This window comes from Siphateles boraxobius, unplaced genomic scaffold, assembly GCF_051911475.1.
Source record: "Siphateles boraxobius isolate OS27281-9 unplaced genomic scaffold, OSU_SipBor_1 11, whole genome shotgun sequence".
Lineage (NCBI taxonomy): Eukaryota > Metazoa > Chordata > Actinopteri > Cypriniformes > Leuciscidae > Siphateles > Siphateles boraxobius.
This window is the reverse complement of record NW_027508711.1, coordinates 2,415,722-2,438,718: the sequence shown is the minus strand read 5'-3', so window position 1 is coordinate 2,438,718 and position 22,997 is coordinate 2,415,722. Positions and strand designations below refer to the sequence as shown.

The window sequence follows — 22,997 nt, the reverse complement described above, 5'->3', positions numbered from 1 at the left end:
ACCACATTGAGCTCTAAAATATTTCTTCAGAGAGACATAGAGTTAAACTTAATGTAAGCCATAGTTATGTCTAATTCATGAGCAAATTGTTCTTTCAAGTTCATACTTCTCAATGACTCTATAACTGGTTCAAAAATCACTCTGAATGATTCATTACTGATATATGTATTTAAAAAAATCCTTTTCCGGTATTCAGATGACTGGAAAGGCCATGGAAATTCTTTGTACAAAAAGTGTGGGAACTCAGTTTGGACCGTTTCAAGCTAAACATTTCAAAAAATGATTTAATGTTTTGAATGATAAAATAATTGTGCTTGAACACCTGTGTGAACTTCAGTTGAACTGACTATATCTAGATCCTATAAATCACCTTGACACCCAGATGATTTTAAAGTGACTGCAAAAATGAAAAGTGAAATTCCTTGTGAGAAAAAACTTGCAGGATTTGTTTGCGAAAATAACTTTCTTTAAAACAATTTAACCCTGTAAAGCCTGACATGAGTATTTACATAAAATCATTTAGACAAAAGATTAAAAAATAAATAGAAAGGTTTGCATGTGTTTTTGGTTGAGTATCATATTTTATACATCATGGCTCATATATATTGTGAATATGGAGCTCATAGGAGGAAACAAAAAACACCTCAATTTCATTCAGAGGCCCAAACTGAGCTCTTTATATAGCCAAAAAGATGACATTCTGCTTGTAATATAAATCAATAAGATATGTTTTGATATTTAAAGGCTTAGTTTTATGATGCAATACAACGATGACTGAGAGATGAACAAATAAACATTCCTCAAAAGCCTGATGCATCATATTTGATAGTTACATTTTAACATTATTTTTCAAAACAATTATGTATAATCAAGGACATTCAATAGACATAATAGTTTTTATACTGTACAAACAGTCTGTCCCCTACCCCTAAATCTACCCATCACTGAAAACTTTATGCTATTTAAAAAAAAAAATTATTTTAAATCTTCAAAAAGTATCATTCTATCTGATTTATAAGCTTGTTTCCTCCTGGGGTCCAACACAATGTCCCCACAAGGTCAAAATTTATTAGTGTTATACTTGTAGGGATATCTGGTAGGCCTACCCATAACGTAGGGAATATCAGGATCACACACACACACACACACACACACACTTGACTGAAGCATATTTATCATCTCAATAGCGCTGTTACCTACAGTGGACTTCCATCTCATTTGGTTTAGTTCTATAAAATGGAACAAAACCTGACTCGCCAACAAAGGCCGATCCCTGCATGAGAAGCACTCTATTATCTGTGCTTCTCTCCAGCTTCCAGAGGTTCGTATTCTTCAGATCAAGCTTGGCGTGAAAATATTCCTGGATGCCTCTCCTCTCTGTCATCTGAAGCTCAGAATGGAATTTGCGGGCTGCGTTTACTTTGTCCGGCTGCTTTAAGCCTATTATGCAGTGAAGAAATGTGCGGAGTGCATGTGTGAGCCGGACTCCCTCTATGTGCTGCTGGTGTGAGGATGGAGACCGCAGGACCCCTGGTGTGTCTTCTAATAGGTTCAGGGTGAAATACATTATGGGATCTTTAAATTCAAGCAGACCCTAAGGATGGATGTTTGAAGGATGAAGGATTTTAATCCCCAGAGTGCACCGGGGCAGCGTACAGGTCTGTATAGTTAATGGCCCACTTACTTAAGTGTCTTGAAACGCACATCCTTATTCAATGTGTTGACATAATTTACACTGAAACATGAAGACATATCGAACAGCTCCTCCCCTTTAAAAAAAAAGTTGTTTACATACATGTGCTTCATGAGGCACACACACGCACATTTGCACACAAACGCAAGGTCTCTCGCTCTCTCCCTCTCTGTCGTGCGCGCGCTACACGGTTTGGAGCTCGCAAGCTATAGATTCATTTCCAGGAGATTTTAACTAATTTACGGGCATCAGGGAGCCGCTATCAATATGCGGGCTTGAGGCTGCGCCGGACGTCGGACAGGGGGCTTAAAATCCGGACGTATGGCCACCCTAGTCTCTTGTACGTTACGTCTGCACGAGCGCGAGCAATACGTTTCTTATTGCAGTTCACTTAACGGCCACCGGGGTCGCTAATAAAAAGGGTTCCTGAATTTTGCACATACCTTTAATAAGAACACCAAACAAAGAACAATTGTTCTCTTTTCATTCCAAACCAATGTTGTTATCATTAACTGTAATTAGTAAAATATTTTTTTGGTAATTAAATGAAGTTGAAAAGATGAAAACAAAAAAATAGAAATGTTGGTAAATAATGACTTGGAATATAATCGAATGGAACACACTTTTGATGCTTTCGTTCTACTTCTGAGTTCTATGGGTTGAGTAAATGTTGTCCGAAATTATTTTTGCATCTTTTAGTGAGAGATTGCAACACTGTGCTGAGAAATGTTCAGCCTAATTGAACATCAACACCAGCAAATACATGCACATTTACACTGTAAATTGGGAAAAAAGTTGAAAGCCCACCCAGCGTAAGAACAACAAGATCTGGTCAATATCCCCATGATTTTTTTGCATTCTGCGTCATTCTGTGTGTTTTATGTTGCATTTAAGAATTATAACAATTGGACATTTCAAAGCAAATCACAATTTTTCACTATAAGGGATATTGATTTTTCATAGTCAATGTCCAGAATTTGTTTGGGATGTTACAGTATTGATTCATAATGTTCATTTTGTGGTTGTACACATCAGACCACCCACAGATTTCATGTGTGGTCGGGCCCAGCGACTGATACAATAACACCAGACAATTTAAAACAGTTTAAATGAGGTCACATAATTTAATTTCATTGCATTTCACTGAATGCATCAAGCTACAGTAGAAGCATGGACAGCTGTGACAAGGCAAATGACCCCAAACGCACAGACACGTGGTCCGAGAGATGAACAAACCCCATCGGGTTTGAATCGTTAAGTCTTTAGTCTTCATCTCAACAGACTTCCTCTCGTCTAGCACCGCTGAAAGCAAATGATGTGCGACAGGCACAAATGACAAAGACAGGCTGAGCTTTTGCCCTGTTTTCACCAGTATTTACAGGTTCCCTTGTCTACTTGGTTTTGGTCATATCAGGATGCACTGCAAAAAAAAAAGCATGTTCTCCATCAGTATTTTTGTCTTTTCCAAATAAAAATACATTAAAATAATAAATTAAAAATAATTATTTTTTTGCACCACTGGCCAAAAGTACCTCCCTAAATTGTTAGATTTATGCTTAAATTTTTATTAATACTGATGAAGAAAAGGTTTATTTCCGGTGGTGAGTTTATGCAAAAAAACAACAGGAAGGACTGAATGATATTCAAAATCTTTGCCACATCTCATATTCGTACCATACTGAAAACAACAGCAACTTGTATGCTTACAGTAAGTGCATGGAAAAGCCTTGATATAAAATGTATACATACATTTTAACACATGAGAATTCTGTTTAAATATCAGTACGTACATCAAACATAACTTTAATTTGCATTTATACAGACATTTGTTTTTCACCGTGGAATTGTTAACATAGTTTGGCCTTTATATACACAACAGGATACACGACAGCTCAAGGACACGTTTGGTTGGATCACAAGAAGAAATACGAGTAACATTCCTGGTTCTGTCGTCCTACAGGAGATTCCCATCATCTAAGACTCAGAGTTCGTTCTCAAAATGTATTCGTTTTCTCACATTCAACTGTAACAGCCAAGAGTTCATCTTAGCGTTTGCTTTCAGAGCAAAGGTTTTCTGTCATTATTTAGAGTCAGAATCCAGTTCTTTCTGTTTGACACTCATTTTCTGTCATATCCCCTTCTTTAGGTTTCATCATGACATCTTTCACCTTAGCCAAGCTGCATCATCCCATCATCTTTCTTTATGAATTCAATCCAACAGCAATCTCACAACTGGTCCGCAATGAGCTCTGAAAATTTGTCTCAGTGGGCTTCGCTCAGCCATGTCGAAACCTCTGAATCGAACGGACAGGTGACAGCGGCTGAGGAGATGCCGTGAAGGTTGATTTAGTCACGTTCTGTCTGAGAACAGCCCACACAGTGTAATGTTAATAATAGACTGTCCTCAACACAAGCGTGGATGAAAAGACTCATTGGATCCAGATGGTGTTGGCTCTGTCGGGCCGTCGCGGTTCTGCGGTCAGGTCTCCGAAGGTGGAGAAGAACTGCTCCATCTCTTTCTGCAACATTTCGTTTCTCTTTTCTGCATCGTCCTTGGCTCGCTCTGCGTTCCTCAGCTTGATCTCCACCATGGTGTATTTCTTCTTCTCTTGGTCCAACTCTTCATGTAGATTCGCCATCACTGTCTCCAACTCTAGATTCCGATGCTCCAGACTACAGAGAAGATGGCAAATACACTATTAGTACTGTGATAGTTTAATAAAACACTTCAAAGGTTTATTAAGGTGAAAGTTAATTATATCATGAAGCACAGTTTTTTTTTATCTCCAAAAAGATCCAAAAATATAATATATAAAAGCATCCAAATATGCTGCATCTAGACGCATCACATCAGGCTTGACATCAGATCAGCTATATTTCCATCCAAGAGAACTTAAGTTATATGTATATGTATATGTATATATATATATATATATATATATATATATACATATAATATATATATATATATATACATATATATATATATATATATATAGTGTTTTGTTTTGTTTTTTGGTGATTATTGGTGTTTTCCCATTTTTGTGGTGTTTTCTTCAATAGATCACATGAAAAATTTAGTAGACGGAAACTGATTTGTTGCAGCATCTCTTATCACTGACACTGATCCACAAAAGAAAGAGAGGCATGCAAGTTGGAAACAACCAGGGGTGAAAAATGAAATCAGATTTTCATTTGTTTTCTATACATTTTCAATTTGGTTAAAACTGTAAAAAACATCTCTTATTTGTGTACTCTCCTACCAAAGACAAGGACAAAGGCAAATATTAGCCTGGTACCATTAGTTTTAATTCAAAAGTTACTTTTATGGTTAAACATGGCTCTCACCTCTTGATCCTGGCTTCGTACTCATTCTTCTGCTTGAGCATTTCCTGTTTGAGGCTGGCCACCAGGCTGTGTAGTGCGCTGTGGTTGGTTGGTCCATTTGTGATGGCAAAGGTTTCGCTGTTATCGCTGCTGCTGGTTCCTCTGCTCCCCCGACCTCCTCCAATACTGGTTCGCTGCTCCTTGTCGTCCGCCACCAGTCTGTTGTCCTCCTGTACTGGCCCTTCCAACAAAGGGTCCTCGAAGTTGTTGCCAAAGAAGTCTTGCTCTGGGCACGTGGTCGTAGAGGAGCGGCAGGAGGTTGAGTTTTCCGGTAGGGAGATCTCGCAAGACGAGGTGGACCATGTGGCGCTATCCACGCTCTGTTTGTCCTCACAGCTGCTGCTCAGACTGGGCTGTGTCGTCTGCTGCTGATGGATGTGGACGTTGTCGTATGTGGACAGGCGGTTCTGCTGGTGCTCGGCGTCTCGACTTTTAACCTCACGCATTGTAACGTGACCATTGGGCACCCAGAGTCCATTCCGCCCATTCAAAGTCCCCATCGTCACATCAGTGCTGGATATGCCCATTCGAACGACACCATTCTGGACCCCCATTTTAGTGCCCGAGCCCTTTATCGCACCCGTCCGACGGGCATGCAGGGTGCCGACATTAGGTAGGGTCTGACTTTTTTCCTGATTGGCGTCACATGAGGACGATGACGACGAGCTGAACGATCCGTTAGTGACAATCCCACTGCCTTTGCTGAAAGCCGGGTTCTTTTTTACCGCCAGTGGCGGACTGCGGGTCACCTCGAATCGCTGTCCGGTAAAACCATTACGTGGGCTGCCCGAGCGGGGAGAGCCATTGTCCAGAGGAGCCCGGGTGGGTGATTCGGGTGCGTCCCAGGTGCATTGTCGCACCCCACTGGTGTTATTGTTCTCTTTGTTTTGTAGCTGACCGTTTTGTAGCTTTGCCGTTTTCTCTGTCTCATTGTTGTTATTATTAACCAGTTCCAGGGTGCAAGTATGGTCCTCTTCGGGTGGGAAAAGAACATCATGCCGGCCAATCAGAACGGCCATCAACTGCTGGACCAGTACTGTGCCTGAACACATGACAAACAGATTGCTCAAACACTAAAATAATCATGATTTAGAGCTGTCTGCAGTGAGAGATAAGGACAAAAAGACCTACCTTCCATTATAGTTACCGGGTCCTCAACCTTTGGCCTCAGAATATTTGGCCCAAAGACCGTAGCCAGATTTTGTACGCTCATTTTATTCACACCTGAGTAAGACTGAACTTCATCCAAAAACCTAAATCCCAAGAAAGAAGGGTCTTAACTTTACAACTGTGATTTCTGCAACTGAATGTACAAATCTGAATGTGTAACAGAAGACATAAATAAAATTAAATAAATATGTAAATACATAAAAATGTAAGAGTAACTGAAAATGAAGTGGAGAGTAGTATGACTCAAATTTTATATCAAGGCATATATATATATATATATATATATATATATTTTTTTTACACCATTTAAAAATATGTAGTAATATTTACTTATTTGTTGGTTGGTTTATTGGTTGGTTTATTGGATGGAACTTGATCGTGGCAAACAAAAACAAAAAAAGATTATATTTTATACGGAACCCAGCACATGACGTGGAAAAAATATATACATTGTGTCCACAAGTTAATAATCCATTTCCTCATTTTACTTAATCGTGGCCACATTGTAATAATTTGTTCCTTTGTTTCAGGTCAGTAAAAACTGTACTGTACAACATGGCCATGATTTACTAAAACAAGGAACAAATTCTTAATACGTGGTCAGAAATATATATGTCATAGGGCTCCTTAAAATAAAATATAATATAATATAATATAATATATAACAAGCAAGAGTGCTGTTGCTCCTTTATTTTTTGCCGTTGAGTGAGTTAATTCACCGATTCACTCTAAGACTGTTACTGTTAAGTAAATGTTTTTATAATTCACTTATAAAGAGAGTTACCATATAGCCATATATAGGTGTAACAATGTAACATGCAGGATCATGTAACCTGAAAAATTCACAACATTAATGCATAATGTGATGAGCCACAAAGGAATAAAATAAAACAAGTCACTTACTTGCATATGTATTTAAGCAGATTGTAGTTCACCAGAGGTAGACCTTCTACTTGCCCTTTTAATTGCTTCATTCCCTGTATAAAAAAAAAAAAAAAGATATATATACAAAAGGAAATATATGCATTTGTTTGAACCGACTTCTGTAATTCAATTTGAAAAGATCTGGCCTAATATACATAATTTAAAGCCTTACTAAATCAAAAGACATTTTAACCTCTCCCATTACTTTTAAAACTCTTCCTAATTGACTTTAAATTTTCATATTGCAATTTATTTTGTAATAACTACTCTATTCGTCTAGGCATGGGTCAATGAGTTTAACAATTGATGACTGTCTAGATTTAATGATGCGCTTCATCCCAGATCTGTTTTTATCATGTTTGATATGTCTTTTCCCTGCAGGCTCTCTCTGATGAAAATGACTTTGTTGCACCACATGAGAAAGCTATTTCTCAAAAACAACTCGATCCAGTACAGCCTTCAGCTTCATTTGGCATCGTACCACGATTCTTTGTTTGTGCCGTACTCGAGGGATTCTCACAGGTACGAATCTCGTTCAAAACCTTGGGCCAGTAAATTAAATTCAATCTTGCAAAACCCCATTGTGCACTTTGATTCTATCCTGAAAAGCCTCTGGCTGGACACACTGGTGATTTACGCAAGGTAAAAGTTGAACATTAAAGTCAGAATGAGGCTGTTTCCATTCCTCAGGGTCGACCCGTTCTTCTTCAGGCTCAGCAAAAATAAGGAATGGATGTATGCAAGATGAAAGACGACTGCAGACGAATAATGTGATGAGTCATATGCCATTCTCTCAGCCTGCTGGTGGGAACCAAACTCAAACAGAAATGAGAAATAGCAAGTGGAATGGCACCAAAGTGGTCAACAATATCTTGAGTCTACAGTAGATGCATTATGAAAAAGAAACATTCCTTTACTTTTATTCAGTCTGTTAAACCAAGTGTTGTAAAACACTAAATGACAAACAACTCCCTTAGTTTAGGCCTAATTTGCCTCATTTTAATTTACCTAAGTTGATCGAATAGTATAACAACAAGCAAGACAAACAAAAAAATCCATATTTAAACAATAAGGAGTGAAATATACATGTGTCCAAAATGTGGCTAAATGAAATTCATAACACAATGCATTCACACATTGTATTCTCAATGTTTCCAACAATTTGATGTACACTTGCTGAGAAAGTTAAACTGTTAGTAGTTTTTGTTGTTTTTTTCCCCAAGAAATTAAAACTTTTATTTAGCAAGGATGCATAAACTGATCAAAAGTGACAATATTACAAAAGATTATTTTAACTAGGCCTAAATTATGTTCTTTTGAACTTTCTTGTTTTCTTCATCTAAGAATCCTGAAAAACGATTTCTGCAAAAATTTTGGTTTTTTTAAAATACTGTATTCGTGATAATAATTAAAAATGATTCTTGCAGCAAATCAGCATATTAGAATGATTTCTGAAAGAACATGAGACACTGAAGACTGGAGTAATGATGCTGACAATTCAGCTTTGCATCACAGAAATAAATGACATAAATTATTTTAAAATGTAATAATATTTCACAAAATAACTCTTCACTATTTTTGATCAAATAAATGCAACCTTAGTGATCAAGAAACTTCTTTCAACAATATATAAAAAAAACGTAGCATATATAGTATCTGGCAACCTGCATCATTAATGACACTCATTAATCAAAAATTTTGAGTAGTTTTTGAGGTATGTTACCGCCGATAAGTAAGTACAACGGAGTCGCATGCTTGCAATGTGATGGTCAACCATTCATGCCTTCATTTTTTTATTAAATGTGTTATGAGGTGACTCACTTCATCCTGGTCTTTGCTGAGGAGTTTGGTGCAGGCCAGAAACTCTTCATATTTACAGAACGGGATGACCGGCTCAGGCAGCTCTCTCAAATACAGCTTCAACAAGGATGCCACGGTGTGAACGTCTGTGTTACTGCAGAGAAAGATGGAAAGTGTAGACTTGTTAATGTTAATGTGACCAATGAAAAGCTAGAAGCATCCATGTGTTTTAAACATTAAAGAAGAGATAAAGCATGTAAAACAGTGTAGGACACTTTAAGGGTGTTCAGACTTCCATTAAAATAAACTTTGGTGCAATGGCTCTAATAATGTGGTTCATCCAGACCCATGAAAATGTGGATCTCGGTTTGCTTACAAATTAACTTGTTTTGTTTTGTATCTTTAGGTTCGGTGTTAAAAATGTATCATTTTCTTTTTTTGGTCCGGACCAAAAGAACCAAGAGAACTGAACTACAAGTGTGAACACACCCTATAGAGAGATTGTGGGCCATGTGGACATCCCTGTGTCAGTATCCCAGTGTATCTAATGATGAGTAACAGGAAGCTGGTACTAAATCATAGCAAGTACTAGCCCATCACTGATCAGCCCTGTAACAGCCCCGTAGAGGACCTGGGCTTGTGGTGATGCTGTAACATGCTGGGTTTATTGTCACTTCCTGGGTGGGCTGTACAGGAATAGCCGGCACATGTATAATGTAACCGCCAAATGTATTTTCTGAGCAATGACCCTTTATAATTATCACCTTTGCTTCAGACACCAACAAGATCTAAATATGAACGGTGTTAAATATGCAGTGTGTTATTCCTGGTGTCTCTTCCTGTGTGGAGCTCTGACAGCCATCGCTAAAATCACAGACTGTAAATCAACTGGAAACAGCTGCTGGTGTTATCTGCATCATTTGGTATCATGGAAGTACAGAGGAAGCTCTTCCCGAAAAAGAAAGTGTCCACGTCTACATTTTAATGTAATGTAATGAGGAGACATTCCATTAAAATGGACAGAATACTGCACTTTCAGTCTTATAATGGATAAACATCTATACTAAATGGAAAATAGGTTATTTGGGGAACATCATATAAAGGGAAAAAAAGACTAAATAAAAACCTGGTGTTGTTAAAAAGGTGAAAATTCATAAATGCAAATTTGTGTGGATAAATATTCCAGATTTAGGTTTTGCTTAATTGTAATGCCAGACATCTGAGAAGACAGCAAATCAATTTGATCAAGCAAAAAGTTGGCAGGCTAATGGGTTTTATTATGAAGTGAAAGTATGTTGAACAAGCTTCATAGGCTCTAAACAGAGCTGTCAACTGTGTCTTTTCACTTTGATTTGTCACTGGAGCCAGAGTAAACTAACATCTTTCGTAATGCATTTAATTAGGACTCAGTTCAGGCATTATTTAAATGCTATGGTATTTGAAAAGAGCAAGATGTTGCATGCCACCATACCATGTATGCATTAAGCAGATATGCTTATCCAAAGCATATCTGAATGTTTAACTGCATTCAAGTTAAACACCACTGTACACAAGTTTGGGGTTGGTAAGATTTTTTTTTTTTTTTAATGTCTTTATGGTTTTGAAAGCTGAATTTTTACCCATACCCCAGACTTCAGTGTCATAAACTCTTAAAAATAAAGGTTCTTTATTTGCATCTGGGGTTCTGAAGAACCTTTGATATCCATGGAACCTTTCAATTCCACAAAATGATGTCTTATTAACAAAGTTAGGGAGGACCACGCGCAGATAATTAACACGAGTGGAGAGCACTCAGCAACCAATGATACGTGATAAAAATTCTCAGCAGTCTCACCTCAATTCATTGAATGTTTAGCAGCACCCCTCCACCACCCCTTCTCCTCACTTCTAGATTTCCATAGTGGAAAAAAAATAAGTCCAAGTCTTTTAAGTCCAAGTATTTTAAGAAATGATCACTGGAAGGTTCTTTGGGGGACCAAAAATGGTTCTTTATGGCATCGCTGTGAAAACCACCTTTTGAAATAATTCATACAGAGACTGTAAGTGTATTTAGAGCAAGTACCAGTCGAAAGATGGCTTCTCTCCACAGTCGAAAGCATCCTGAAGCTCTTTGACGAGGTTGGCTTGTCCAGGCAAACGGAAGAGCCCTTCCTCTCGTAGACCCCAGCAGCGGATGAAGTCCACGCACTGCTCCACCAGCATGGGAGCCATTTTATTGCCATAACGTCGTTCGTATCGAACTGTCTCTTCCAACTTCTGACCAAAGATTCCTGAAACACAAGCCAACATAAAGGAAAATTCGGAAACACAAGCTAACATTTAGGAAAATTCTGCTGATTTTACACTGTAACCTTGACACACCCCTACTGATTTTTTTCTTTGTTAATACACACACACACGCACACACACACATATACATATACATATATATATATATATATATATATATATATATAACTTTATATAGATTCAATAATCAAATTATTTACATATGCCCATTAATCAAATGATTCTCATAAATCCATATTTAGACATCAAAATTAGCATTATTAAAGACGTTGCAAAGTTTCAATTAAAAGAAATTTATGCTCTGCAGTTTTTTTATTTAATATTTAATTATTTCGAATCTTTATTTGTTTTTCCATAATAATGCTTTGAATTTACAGGCCTAAATAAATTTTAATATTTTAAGTTAGTGTGCTATTGTAATATTATTATGGAAAATAAGTCTTGAGCTATTTGATAGATCTCTTAGAGCGCTAAAAATGAATTTTAACTCGAGTGGAAATATATAGACTGATCCCTGTACTTCTGTATCAGAGACAAAAAAGCCCCATAGCAGTGAGGAGAGAGCTGCTAAAGAACCCTGATTTAAGCTATTCTTTCTTGCCATGCCCTCTGAGAAGAAAATCGCACTCTTCCTCTCCTGTCCTGTTCTTTTGTCTGCATCAGTCAGGCTGAAAACAAGCGTGAATCACATGTGGCATGCATATGAGCGGGGATTAGGCCAGACTTCCTGGAAGCTTTGGATCGGTGGCGCTTTCCGGGTCTCCGGACTCAGACGAGGGTACAAGATGGTACAAATTCAACTAAACCTAGAAGACAGGAAGGGATTTACTTCCCTTTCCTGACTGAGCTGATGGAGGGGGAAAAAAGACGAAACAATGTTTCACATTTTCTTTGCTTTTTCACATTCCAAAGAATGTCTGACTCACCATGTTTGAAGCTGAAGCAACTTTTAATTTTACGGAAGACACTTCTGTGCATGAAACTATAGTAAAATAAAGGATGCAAGAAAGTGCATTCGAACTGTCTTCCTCCGAGCATCTTCAAAATTAAGTCTGACGTGGCCTGCAGTCACACTATATCCGTACAAAAACACAATGGCACAATAATATCATCAAAAACGTTAAGTCCCGGCTAGTACTTTTAGAGTCTCCTTCAACCAAAATCTTGGGAAAAAGCTTTGGGAACATTGTACCTCTGAGAATATCCACACTTGGACCGCAACTGGAACTCAATGCTGACAGAAAAAGGACTTGCTATGTATAGTTCCTTTTACTACATAGATCCTTTCTGAAATTCCGAAATTTCCTACGATGCATCTCTAGACAAGCAATGTCTGCTATTATGGTGAAGACACAGGTGTAAGATAGTGATCTGCCTAAAACACAGTAGGAACAGAAGGAAATAAACTTAATGTAGACATTCACTTGGCTTCCACTCTTAATGATTTATGCAGAAGCTCTTGCACAAGTTTCTAGTTTCCCATGAAAAGAGTTTGATGAATCAGACTTGTGCTTCCAGCCAAAGGTAATCTCCTGATGGATTTTCTCTCCCTTCGGTGAGTTCTCCTGGCTTTCACCTTGGTTTCTCATGACTGGATCTCCTGTAAGCACTCTGTTTGTGAATCCTCGGCTCAGGGCTTTAATATCACATTTGGGTTAAGTTGTCTTTTGTCAAGTTGACTTTGACTTCACAATAGCAATAGGCAATTATCAGCACTCTGCAAACACATTCACACATTCAACTTCATGCCATCTTCAAGCTGTCCAGGGCTTTTCTGCTGACCTCATGTATCCACACACACAGGGCTCTTTGTGCTGCTCTGCGACTCTTATCCTACAGAAAATCAAATATGAGCAGCTGGCAGACCGGCTCTTCCTGCAAACTATCTTCTCCTCTCATTACGCTCTTGCACCTTTTAGGTCTTCCTGTCTCATCTCATTCCTTTGAGGGTGTCTCTTCTTTTTTTTTTTGTTGATGGTCTTTTCTCATCTCTTTTTATCCCTCGTTACGGTTTCACAACCTTCTAGCTCTTCTCTTGCAGTATCTTTGGTCTCCACTCCTCTAATCCCCTCTCTTCGTCTCATCTTGTCTCCTTTTCGTCCACAGATTGGTCAGATTGCCGTAAGCTATTCCTTGTATTTTAACTGTTCCCTTCTCCAGTATGTCTGGAAGTGGAGTGCTTTCCCTCCTTTAAGGAGGTTTGGATTCAAAGGGGAGGAGACGAACCACTCCATCCATCCAAAGCTCAGACCTGACCTGTACTCGAGTACGACAGGGCCAAAACAATCCCCCTCCACTCCACCCCTTATAGGTTAGTGTTTAAAAAGAAAGTTGCTAAGCTCTTAGCTGTGTAATCGTCTGTTGTGGCTGTTCCCAGCCTTCTGCCCTCATTCCTGCTGTTCACAACGCCGTGTTTTTTGGTAGACGTTTGAACAACGGTGCTTCGCACAAAGCTCCACAATGGCTGTGGGCAAATCACTCTCAGCCTAGAAGGTCTTCCAGTTCATTGGCGGAAAAGATTAAACACAGACAGACTGCTTCTTTGATCTTCCTGAATGAAGAATAAAAACATGCATTTTGAATGAATATTCTCTTTCTCAGACTTAAGGGCAGGATTAACATCTCAAACACTATAACGAGTACAGTAAAATGAGCATTTAAATAAGCTCTAGATGTTTTTAATTTAACAAATTCATCTTTAATGTAAAATGGTAGGAGGAGATTATGAGAAAATAATGACTTTCCTTTTCATTTTATTTTAACTTTTAGTATTTTTATGTGCTTCTGCCTTTTGCTATAAGGTTATTTTAATAGTCATACATACTGTAGCTTCTTCTTCAAATTTTAATATTTGTAATATTTTATTTCAGCTTTATTTCAGTTACTGAACATGATTAATAGTTTTAATTTTAGTTAACACTAACCACATTGCTCAATTTTAAGGCATGAAATTTTAAGGCATGAAGAGTTTTTCTTTTTTCAAGGAAAAAACTTTTTAAATATGTAATTTTGGTGATCAAATATTAGTTTTAAAGGGATAAAATGATTGACTACAGGGGGACTTGACACTGGATGTTCTGATAAGGTGATAGTTTGGCATTTTTGTAATATATACAGCTTGCATTATCGGTCTAATAGGTCACAAGTAGGTTGGCAAAGTTCCTTGTTTAGTCAAAGTAAACTTTTAACTAATATGTGATCTCTCTTGAATCCCACTGGAAGTGTCATCCTCAGAGAGTCAATACTCCATTAACTACAAATACACTTAAATGTCACCTCTGAAAGTCGACAAAGTCTTTGACAGAAGGGTAATCACACTGCAGAAGCCAAAAAACATTTAACAAGTCAAAATCTAATTACATCTGATAATGATTATAAAAAACGACTGCGATCTAATGAATTATCAACTTGTTGCAGCTGCACACACATGCTCAAATCAAATCTGAGACGGAGATGTCAAAGGTCTAGGAGATGAGACAAGAACACACGCACTGCAACTGGGTGGTCGTGAAACCCTACAGTGGGATATTGTACACGGTTTGACTCAGTGACCTTTGACCTATCAGGTAAATCAACTGACTTTGGGAGGGAATGTCACTTTCACAACTACAAATGTAAACACTAAACGCATTCCTAAGGAATCTTAATTATTTTGGCTATGAGATTTGAATGGCTCTGTACACAGAATGCACATTTGTCAAAGTCCAGTGAACCCAATTGAGTTCACATAGACATATAGCTTAAAACAAACTGGGAGATTAAAGAGATTACAAAACAGACACAAAAACACAAAAGCACTGTGCTGGCCCCTAGGTATTACAAATAAATGAACTTTGAGTAATTAAACAAATGATTTATGAAACACTGTTTTTTATATGAAAAAATGTAGGACATCATGTAGGACAAGTTGTAAAATCCACAACATGCCTCTCCAAGTTCAATGCTGTCAGTGTGTCTGGTCAGTCTGGCTTGGTACCCTCAAAACTGAGGCCGGGTCACATTTCTGCCCACACAGAGTGGGATCATTCAGACAGATGAGCCATTCTTGCAGGCTGGTGAACAAACCTTTTAAGCCGAAATTGGAAAGTGGGCAGTCTAATGATGTTGTTGCTGTATGTGAGATTGAAAAAATAGCACACATTTAAACACACCCACACAGCAACGATCAAGATCACTCATTACAGCGCTCACAGAGAGACATGGTTAACCCAATAGTGGTTACACCACTCACATCAAGAGTCAATTAAACGGACAACTCTCAAAGATCTAATGGCATTTTTTGTATAAATGAAATCTATATTGAGTCTTTAAATATATGCAACCTGTTCCAACTTTGACCCAGAGATAAAACTTGAGTAAAAACTACAGCAAATCATAAAGCTTCTAATGATATAATTGTTTCTACTCCAAACCACTGCTTAAACGTAATAATTTAAACAAGTTCAATAGAGTTTTAGATATTGACAGAATTAAAATAGAATAAAAGTCAAAATGAATGAATGAGGACATTTTAATTTAGGTTCTTTAAAACACTGCAACATTTATGTATTAAAGCAAAAAATAATAATATATAAATATATATATATATATATATATATATATATATATATATATATATATATATATAAACATGTCTAAATACTTTACAATAAAAAAAATTATAATATTTTTTATATGTTTTGCATTACAATATTTAAAGTTGTAATTAAAAAAGCAAAAAATGCAATGCAAAAATCCAAATGGATGTAAGGACTTAATTTTATCTAAAGCAAAACTTATATAATTTTAAATATACAATCAAACAAACAAATAAATGAGTATGTCATTGATTCATTCACCCAACTGATTTATTCATAACGCTGATTTAATCTACTGCATGTTGCTCGATGCGTGATTCTACTGGGGATTTATTTGCATATTTTAGACCCTATATTATATTAGGCCTTTCTATTTTTAGCCCTTTTATTATACTATGCCTTAGTTCAATTAGAGCATATAAGTAGCTTTTATAACCATGCCTTAGAAAAAAACATTACTGGTGTGAATCTTGAGACAAAACAATGGGTCTGACATCTTTTAAGATATATCAGTGCAAGTTGCTTTCAGTTAAAACAGCTCAAACATGCATTTTAGTCTGGGACTAGACTTAAGCCTTGTCTGTGAAACCAGCAGATACAGTAGTATAATATACAGTATAGCAAAGCTGAGCTGTGTAAGTAAAGCAAAGTTTTAGATTAGATAGTTTTAGAGTTTTAGATAGATTAACCAACTCTGATTTATTCTGACAAACTGGTTGCAGAAGCTCACCTCCTCCAAACGGAGCCCATATCACCCTTCGGATGGTCTTCACCCAATCCTCCATGTCATTCTGTGTGCTGGCCATAAGAAGGTACGTCTCATGGTTGGATGTCATTCGCTCCCTGTCGCCCCCTAAAGAGAGAAAATTGAAATAATGGTCAGATGTTTGTTGATTTGAGATGTTAACATTTTTTTCACATTTAAATAAAAAAATAAATACAATTTGACATAAAATTTGAAAATATAGCAAAAATCATTCATATACACAATTTCAATTGCAAGATCTCATTCGCTTCCTTCAAATTCAGCCCCCAAAACTTTCCTTTCAACAAACCAAACAACAACCAATTAGGTCTCCGTCATGAAAGATGAGAGGCAGAACATGCCTTTGTGTACTAAACCTCACTGACACTTCTGTGATCTGTCATTAACCCCTGACTCAAAGCCATTACAAATGTACAGGTGTGTTGACATCTGTGAAAGGGAGCTGAGCCTGAGACTTTTGAGCATGGGTTTGTCTCGGTGGATGTGAGGTGATGTCACATGTTTAGTCTGCTGGGGAACGAGGTGTCTTGTCTTGTATTTGAGAACAGCATGCTTGGGCCGTTTGAGCCGGCCCACAGAATTAATATGAGAACTTTGATAGAGGAAGTGTTAAAAATAAGACTTTTGCTGCTGTAATATAGAAATGTAGCATTTTTAACCTAAAGAAATAGACTTAAAGGTGCTCTAAGCGATGTTGTGTGACGTCACTTATTGTTGACGTTCAAAGTATTGTCAAACTAAACGGAGGCTAGCTAGACCTCCTCCTCATCCGTTCACTAACCCCACAAATCCTTCTTGTCGGTTATTGGCTGGAACAGTTTGTTATGTTTTGTGGTGCGAGTTAGCTCAGTTTATTTTTGTTGCCGTTTTTGGAGCCTGGGGTGTCTGGAAAGACCGTGTTTTTTTTACAGTGTGTTCAGGGGACAGGCAGCTAGCGGATAGTGAGGAGATGTTTGATGTATGTGACAAATAATGTTTTGGCCTAAAAAAACGCGTGACATCGCTTAGAGCACCTTTAATTTAACAAAGTATAACTTTTTTCTCCATTCTGCCACCTGATGGAGTTTTGGTTCCTTTCCACTGTCGCCTTTTCCACCTTTGTTGCCATTGGCTTGGCTTGCTAAAGTTGGGGACATTAAATTTAACATTTAATTTAATTTTCAACAATAATATTGATCTGCCTGCATTGACACCATTATATGAGAACTGAACTGAGCTGGATGATGACATCATGGTTTTCTCCAGAGCGACTAAATTAATAACTTTTTTATAACAAAAATGAAACATAACTGAACTTACTCACAGTAAGCTGAACTGTGAAGCTATTTTCTTCTGGAAACAAACCTTTTCGCATTATTTTCCTGTTATTTCCGTAAAGCTGCTTTGAAACTATCTGTATTGTAAAAAGCGCTATATAAATAAATGTGACTTGACTTGAATCAATTTTAGATGATAGATAGATAGATAGAGATTCACAGAAAGAAAAAGCAAGAGAAAATCTGATCAATACGGATACATCTTATTTTGTCCCTCATCCATATGGAGAGAGATGATTACCAGTCTTTAAAAGCATGACATGTCCGATCCATGTACTGAGGGAGATTTTTAAGAGTTAATGGAGATATGATTTGAGTGAAAGACTAAATTATTCATTGCATACATTTGTGTAGTTCTCCGGGGAGTCGCAGCTGTCTGGATTATCGATTTTAATCTGCAACAAGATCAGTTTGGCGACCATTAAAAATGTATTTATAGACTGTCGAGAAGTAAAGCAGATGTACATCACAGAAGGAACAATGACAGTGGTGTTTCCATTGCCTTCTGCACAGCACCCCTGGAAACGGAGCGATTGATCCTTCGGAAATAGCTTTCGTGCACAACCGAGAGTGTTGTGGCCTATTTTTGTCAGATTTGTTTTTGCTTGTCATATTTGCGTTAGTTTTATGTATGTAAAACGACTGCTTTAATTCATTTGGGTAACCAAACAGGGGGTTCGATTTACAAACTCTGCCAATTTTATCTTTATCTTAAAGATTTACCTAAGTGACATGGCAATGGAGTATTTAACTAAAAAACATTCAAGCAAACTCATCAGGTTTTCAGAAGAAACAAGCATGGTCAGGCAATATTCTGTTTTTTTTTCCTTTAAAGTATTTTATAGTTTAGTCAAATTTTATTGCACCAAAATTGGAACATATTACTTTTTTCATGGCAATTTTCCAACTACCTTTAAAAACTTATTTGACATGTAAATGACTTTCATTATGACATAGTCGTTTTACCAAACATGTCACCTATTAAGATACATTTTCATTTACTAAAACAACACAAAGCCATTCAAAGAAAAATCTTAAAAGTCTCATTTACATTTCGTAAACTTGCTCTAGTGTTTTGGCATCCACACCTGTTTCGCAAATGGAAATGGAGACAAAAGCTGGAATGCTGAGCAGCAGCCCACCGCCTGAAGCAGCAGATGAATGCAGAGTAAGAAAACGGCAACCTAAGCCAAGACTAAAGTATCATGGCATATGCACCGACCCACTCACATAGGAATGCATGTGTGCAACAAAGGGCAGACTCGACAGGGGTCCGGCTAGAACACAGTTTACACACCATCTGCTGCGGTCTCATCTTCCTACCACTTGAGCACATATACCACATGCACACTCACACAAGAGGCCTGAACAGACCGTCTGAGGACCAAGATGAGGCTAAATGAATCGTAAATGAGTCTATCTAGCAGTAAACAAGGTCTCTTCCCCAATTAACACGACACCTGTTTCATCCAAGAGAGAAAGAATACATAGAAGTGCTAGCCAGCTCATTCCTCTCAGCTGCAATGCACAATGCATGGCCGCTTTATCAGTGAGGCCAAAGATCTAGAAATGAAAGGACAGACACTGGTGAGCCGTCACTGCGACAGAAAGGGATCTGAAATTACATTTCACACCAAATGTGGGTTCATTAAAACCATTGGACATTTAAAAATAGATCAATTTCTCCAATTCAATGGTTAGAGAATAGAGAGGGCATGATTATAAACTAAAGACCTGAATTTTAGCTCCAATTTTTTTTGGCAAGATTTTTTTTAATGGTTTTGAAGGAAGTCTGCTAAGTTCATCAAGCCCTTTGAAATAGTCTTATATTACAATTTAAAATAACTATTTTCTATTTTAATATATTTTGCGTCACACTTTTTCCAATACCACGCAAAGCTGAATTTTCAGCATCATTACTCCAGTCTACAGTGTCACATGATCCTTCAGAAATTGATATGCTCATTTGGTAAACAAGAAACATTTCTTACTATTATCAATGTTTTCCAGGATTCTTTGATGTACAGAAAGTTCAAAATAACAGAATGTATTTGAAATAGAAGACATTATACATTTATTGCATTCTTGCTCAATAATAGTATTAATTTATTTAAAACAAAAAATCTTACTGACTCCAAACTTTTGTACAGTATAGTGTAGTTCATAATCATATGGCTTATGAAGACTTGTATTACACCATAAAGCTAGTCTGAACTATTTTTATAGTGCTTTTGTTGATATTTTTGGGAAATCAACAGCTTCCATCCCCATTCACTTTCACTGCATCGCTTTAATTGGTAAACAATGAAAAAAAATGATACAGGTACAATGACAAAAAACAAAAACAAAAAAAGCATTTGGATTGGTTCAAAGGGCTGGAAGCCATTCAAAAAATTATACTCTCTAATCTAGAACAGAGTCTTAAATGGAACCAATGTACCAAACTAATGGCATGACAACAAATACCACCAGCCTATTAGCCTAACTATACTGCATTTCCTCATAACAAACATCAGCACTGCTTCAACTACCCCATGATTCTTTCTTCAACCATTTTACCCAGCTCTAATCAGCACTTTAGTTCACTCCAGAGACCCATGACCCCAGTCTTACTACCTACAGATACTCTAATAGATTACCTACCTCTCCAAATGAACTCAACGATCTATGACCCATACGCTCTCTCCCCTCCCCTCCATCACCTGGCTGTACATTAACCTTAATGTGCCTCTTTAAACTAGCTTTTCCCATGAGTATAGATCCATAGAGGCCACCCATAAAAGCTGTTCTAGGATCAGCACCCCTTTGTAAACAGTAGCTTTAAAGATCTGAGATCGCCGTCCATCTTTCGGCTCCTCTATATTTCGCAGCGGGTGAGTGACAATTCTCAAGGGTTCATAATGAACCAGCTTTTCACAAGCCCGCTGCCATTGATCCCGGTGCCAGTTCACACACTCAGGAGGCTAACGAGAGCCCTTTGTGCCCGCTGAGCGTTCAACAATCACCCATCTTCATGACCAGGGCAAGGCTGAGCCAGTTAGCGAACCATAATGTGCCAAGCACGATGTCTCCGCTGACAGATCTACTCCAGCGATCTTCAATAAATAAGGCTAATATGCAAATGGGTGAGCTAATTACATTTAAAATAACATCATTACGCTGCTGAAATGCATCATTGCATACTTTTTGGTGTGCCTGTTTTTCCAGACGCATTGCTTACACATCGAAAAGCACATATGCAGTTGAGAAATTAATTATAGTACGAGTTATACTTGCAAAGCACATCGTTTTGAGGATATAGTCTAAGTTCCTTTTGGATACTTAATGCCACCAACTAATATGCAAATGCCAAGGTTATGATGTTTATTGGCACCATTAACTGGGAATTCATACACGGACATAACACTTGAGTAAACATACACCACATAAAGCAATATATTTTTATATAGAGAGCTTTTTGACAGTGTGTTTAAGTACTATAGAGAAGGTTTACATAGTGTAATGTATAGGCATGGACCATTAGTGCATAATGTGTATGTGTGTGTGTGAGATAAACAACATAAGAATGATCTGTAGACACACATTCCTCTTGTGCTCTGAATGTTTATCTGCATGTGCTGCTCCTATGGAATTCTCGCATATGAAACAATCCATCACGTGCGCAAACCCTTAAACATCCCAGAAAGACAAACAAAAGTGCTTCAGTTTTAACATCTGTAAAGATAATGTCATAATACATCTGGAGACATAACAGCACCCTTATAATCTAAACCCTCAGGATGCATTCTTGCATTGCATATGATTACTTTTAATGGTTGATTTATGTATATATGAATCAGACAGGCAGACAAGTGTTGCATTTTTAAGATAGTTTCGCATTTTAACCCTCTATTGCACAGTGTATGGAATAAGTACTCACTATTAATGACCAACCATTTCATTATTTAGATAAATAGTTTGCTCTATATTTCACAGTTTTAAACTATATGTCAATTCATCATGTAATGTTAATATACAAGCCTATCTGAGCTAATAAAATCCGTTTCTTACTGTAAATTGTGCTTATAATGAAACATGTGGAAAGCCAAATGGTGACTTCAAGTTCACCAAATTGGTGCTTCCAGCAACTGTGGTCAATAATACTATAAAAATAGAGCACATTGTTACCCACAAAAACACAATCACCACATGACACAACTTTACTACAGTAAATATGAACTAATAACACAAGTGTCATATAACTTAACATAATGCAAACTAATAACAAAAAGGAACTAACTTTTTAATTAAAACCTAAATAAATGTAATTATTGGAATGGCATTTTCGTCATAAATAATGAGGCGATTCATACATTTCACTTTCACAGTAAAATATTGTTAAACTGATACAAATATTACTTGTTTTATTTTAGGAATGAGGTCAAATCCATTCTCAAAAAACAAAAAATCAATTTGTTTAACATTACTTTCGCAGTGCATGCAACATGCGGCAGAGTATTAAAATAGTTCAACTTTTAAAACCCGTCTCGAGTGACTTGCGTTACGTCTATTTTTTAAACGCAAGAACAAACGCGTTTTATTGGATTCCCCCTTATGTATATTTAACATGCAAATGCCCACGTTTGCGATTTCAGTACATAAATCCAGTCTTGTTTACACTCTCTGTAACATCACACACGCAACATTTACAGAGTAAAGGATTTTGCGCGCTTCAAAATGAAACCACCCCACAAGCCATAGCTATAAAATAACGCCTCAGTATACATACTAACCCTTAGGCTTCCAGGTGCGGGTAGTTGTTACATACGTATGGACTCAAAGTACTGCAGAAATAAATCCCACTTATGTTCCAAACGGCCGCGCGCACTGCTCCACACACCAGCACCTCGCGCACCGGCTGCGCGAGACACAATAGGATTACCAGCGCTGTCAGTCCCTCCCCTCACGCGCTCGCTGCCACTATGCTGTTTGTTTGGCGTTTAGAGCTGCGTGACGTCATACAGACTGATATTTGAGTTGAGCTACTTGGTTTATATTTTGTTCATAATTTTCTTGAGACAACTTGTGTCCATGCT

At 37.4% G+C, this 22,997-nt stretch overlaps 2 protein-coding genes across 5 annotated transcripts in view; one reads left to right on the top strand and one right to left on the bottom strand.

Annotated features, from left to right (window-relative positions):
- Window positions 1–7,742, top strand: part of mapk10 (mitogen-activated protein kinase 10) — a 112,851-nt gene extending 105,109 nt beyond the window's left edge. Inside the window, exon 16 of the transcript XR_013186940.1 lies at window positions 7,556–7,742. The gene's annotated coding sequence lies outside the window, so the exon portion shown is untranslated. The remainder of the gene's footprint in view (window positions 1–7,555) is intronic.
- The window catches only part of arhgap24 (Rho GTPase activating protein 24), a 134,177-nt gene continuing 113,977 nt past the window's right edge, over window positions 2,798–22,997 (bottom strand). For 3 of the 4 annotated variants that reach the window (XM_077194156.1, XM_077194157.1, XM_077194155.1), the window contains 7 exons: window positions 16,571–16,693; window positions 11,037–11,244; window positions 8,996–9,128; window positions 7,154–7,227; window positions 6,212–6,333; window positions 5,042–6,122; window positions 2,798–4,366 (listed from right to left, as the gene is read on the bottom strand). In XM_077194156.1, the coding sequence (XP_077050271.1) occupies window positions 4,123–4,366; window positions 5,042–6,122; window positions 6,212–6,333; window positions 7,154–7,227; window positions 8,996–9,128; window positions 11,037–11,244; window positions 16,571–16,693 (1,985 nt within the window). In that variant the 3' untranslated portion in view covers window positions 2,798–4,122. Of the gene's footprint in view, window positions 4,367–5,041; window positions 6,123–6,211; window positions 6,334–7,153; window positions 7,228–8,995; window positions 9,129–11,036; window positions 11,245–16,570; window positions 16,694–22,694; window positions 22,859–22,997 lie in introns of those variants that run through there. The other variant, XM_077194158.1, reaches the window with a different exon arrangement.